Consider the following 2571-nt stretch of genomic DNA (forward strand, 5'->3'; position numbering starts at 1 on the left):
TCACACACGGGAGTCCAGGGCGTACATCTTGCTGCTGGCTGTTCGGTGCCGGGGCTGGGGGAGCCCCTGAGGTTGCCAGCGGCTGCTGGGGTCTGCCAGGAAAGAGCTGGGGTTATGTCACAGCCAGCAAAAGCAGGGGGGTGTGGGAGGGGGCACGGTATGGAGACAGAGCAGGAGAAATGAGCCTGGGCAGGCAGCTCTGTAGGGACAGCTTCCCAGTGGGACTGGGCCCAAGGGCTGGAGCACCACGCCGTGGTGAGGCATCACCTGCCCCACAGCCAGTGGTGAGGCATCACCTGCCCCACATCCCCGTGGTGAGGCATCACCTGCCCCACATCCCCGTGGTGAGGGATCACCTGCCCCACAGCCAGTGGTGAGGCATCACCTGCCCCACATCCCCGTGGTGAGGCATCACCTGCCCCACATCCCCTTTGGTGAGGGCTCATTCCCATGGGCACATCCTCACAGCCACTGGCTCAGGCTTTGGCTGCTCACAGTGATACAGGTCCAGCATGGCCACTGCTTGGGTAAATGTCAGCACACCTTCCTCAGGACCTCAAGGGCCTACAGATGTGGATGGAGGATTTTTGTACCCCCTCCATGTCCTTATGGTGCCCTCACTCAGCCCAGGCCCACAGGCACAACCCAGCATCCCCTGCCCAGCTGCACAGGCACAAAGGGGTTCCCCTTGGTTTGTCTGGACCCTGTGAGAACCATATGGGCTCGTCCTTCACCCCACGTATGTCCCTCCAGGGCAAAAAGCTACTTGAGGTGGGCTGGGGTGGGCCAGGGCAGACTGACCTGTGCAGGCAGAGAGGCAGCAGGTCAGCAGCACGGCTGCCACGAAGCAGCCCGTGGAGCCAGCCATCCCCAGCCAGCACGACCACCCAAAGTCATAGTGCACTCCCAGGAATATGCTGTGTGACACCAGCATGGTCCTCTCCACGTAGACGTCCACCGCGTACCACACAGAGCCCACGAGCCCCAGGATGCCTGGGAGGAATGGGGCTGGGTGAGACAGTGCCAGGCAAGCCCATCATGGCCCCCAAGGCCCCTCTGAGGGGATGCCCCCATCTCCCAGCACCCCCCAGCTCCCCGTGGGACACAGGGTCCATCTGTCCCCAAGCTCTCCCAGTCACACACTCCCAATGCCAAGGATGACGCCAGCCCCGTGGCACATTCTCAGCTTGACACGAGGTTCTTCCTTGAGGAACTTGATGCAATCCAGCCCAAGGAGCAACGTAGCCAAAGCCAGCCCAGCCAAGAGGTCTGCTGTGATCAGGAGGGTCCTTGTCACCACGATCTTCACTGGGCAGAGAAGAAAAGAAACAAACCAGAAAGAGGAGTGAGGAATGGTCAGAGCAACCGATCTTCCCTCTCCAGATTGCTGCCTGTGTCCCTGCTAGAGTCACCCAGCTCCCCAGTGGCTGTGTCCATGAGAGATATGTGCACTGGGATCCACCAAGCCCGTGCCTGCAGGCAAGGTGCTCACCAGAATCACCAGAAACCTCGCAGTGGGGCTTAAAAAGCTCCTTATGGGACCATCTCCAGAAACCAATCAAGGTGCACCGATCGGCACCTGGGACATGGTCACTGACTCGAGACCTTCTTGCACAGCCTTGGGCAGAAGATGTTGCTGTCCAGACTGGATTTTTTTTCCCCCAAGTGCTGTCTCCCATGTTTTGAACAGAAAATGCCAACACACTGGTGAAAAACGGGTCATGTCACCAGCTGCACGAGGAGGATATTGCCCCAGGGGGAAGGCAGGAGGCTCCACGTGACAAAACACCTCTGCTGTGCACTGGAAGAGCTTCATGGCTTCATGGCTCCTACCCCACAGCACATCTGGTTGCTGCCCAGGCCATGCTGATGGGGCAGGAGGCCAAGAGAAGCCCTGGTCTGTGTTGCTGACTGGTGAAGGTCTGCCCTGTGCAACGAGGATCGTCTTCTCAAAGAGGAAAGAGAGAAAACTCTCAAGTGAACTTAAAGAATGTCTCCAGGTTGTGCCAGCTCACCTGGATGGTCAGCCAAAATGGAGTCATACTGGTCACAGGTCCTGACCCCGTCCTGCATGTTGGTGACACACTCCCTCCACAGCCCCCGGCATTTCTGACTGATCTGGAAGCAGGAGAAAGACTCTCAGTCAAAAAGCACCAAAAAGCACCCCAGGTCCCCAGGGATGGGGCAGGATGAGATGTCACTCTGTGATGAGGCAAATCTTGAGGCTCTCATCCCCACAGCTGGACATGTCCTGGTGACTCCCTACCCACACCTTGTTCTCTGTCTCTTCCTGCTCCAGCATGTCTCTAACCCTCCAACTCATGCAGAGAGCAGTGGGTTTGTCCCCCTCTGGCTCCTTCCCAAGCCCACAGAGACATGGTGTGACCCCCACGGTTGCTGAGGCACCCACCTTGCTCGCAGCTGCTCACCCTGAACATAGTTGCTCTGCTCACCCACCTCCAGGCTGTCATCAGCGTTCACCATCCAGCAGTCGGTGCACGTCGCAAGGAGCAGGAAGAGGGTTGAGAGAAGAGCGAGAGCAAACGCTGTCATCTGCAGGGCTGAGCTCAT

At 58.5% G+C, this 2571-nt stretch overlaps 1 protein-coding gene across 1 annotated transcript; it reads right to left on the reverse strand.

Annotated features, from left to right (window-relative positions):
* LOC104557572 (claudin-16) lies at positions 1–2571 on the reverse strand. The gene is given in 6 exon segments (XM_062012818.1): positions 1–92; positions 802–993; positions 1144–1308; positions 2016–2138; positions 2423–2454; positions 2456–2571. Coding segments are annotated over 6 exon segments (720 nt in total).

This window comes from Colius striatus, chromosome 21 (genome assembly GCF_028858725.1).
Source record: "Colius striatus isolate bColStr4 chromosome 21, bColStr4.1.hap1, whole genome shotgun sequence".
In the NCBI taxonomy this organism is placed as follows: domain Eukaryota; kingdom Metazoa; phylum Chordata; class Aves; order Coliiformes; family Coliidae; genus Colius; species Colius striatus.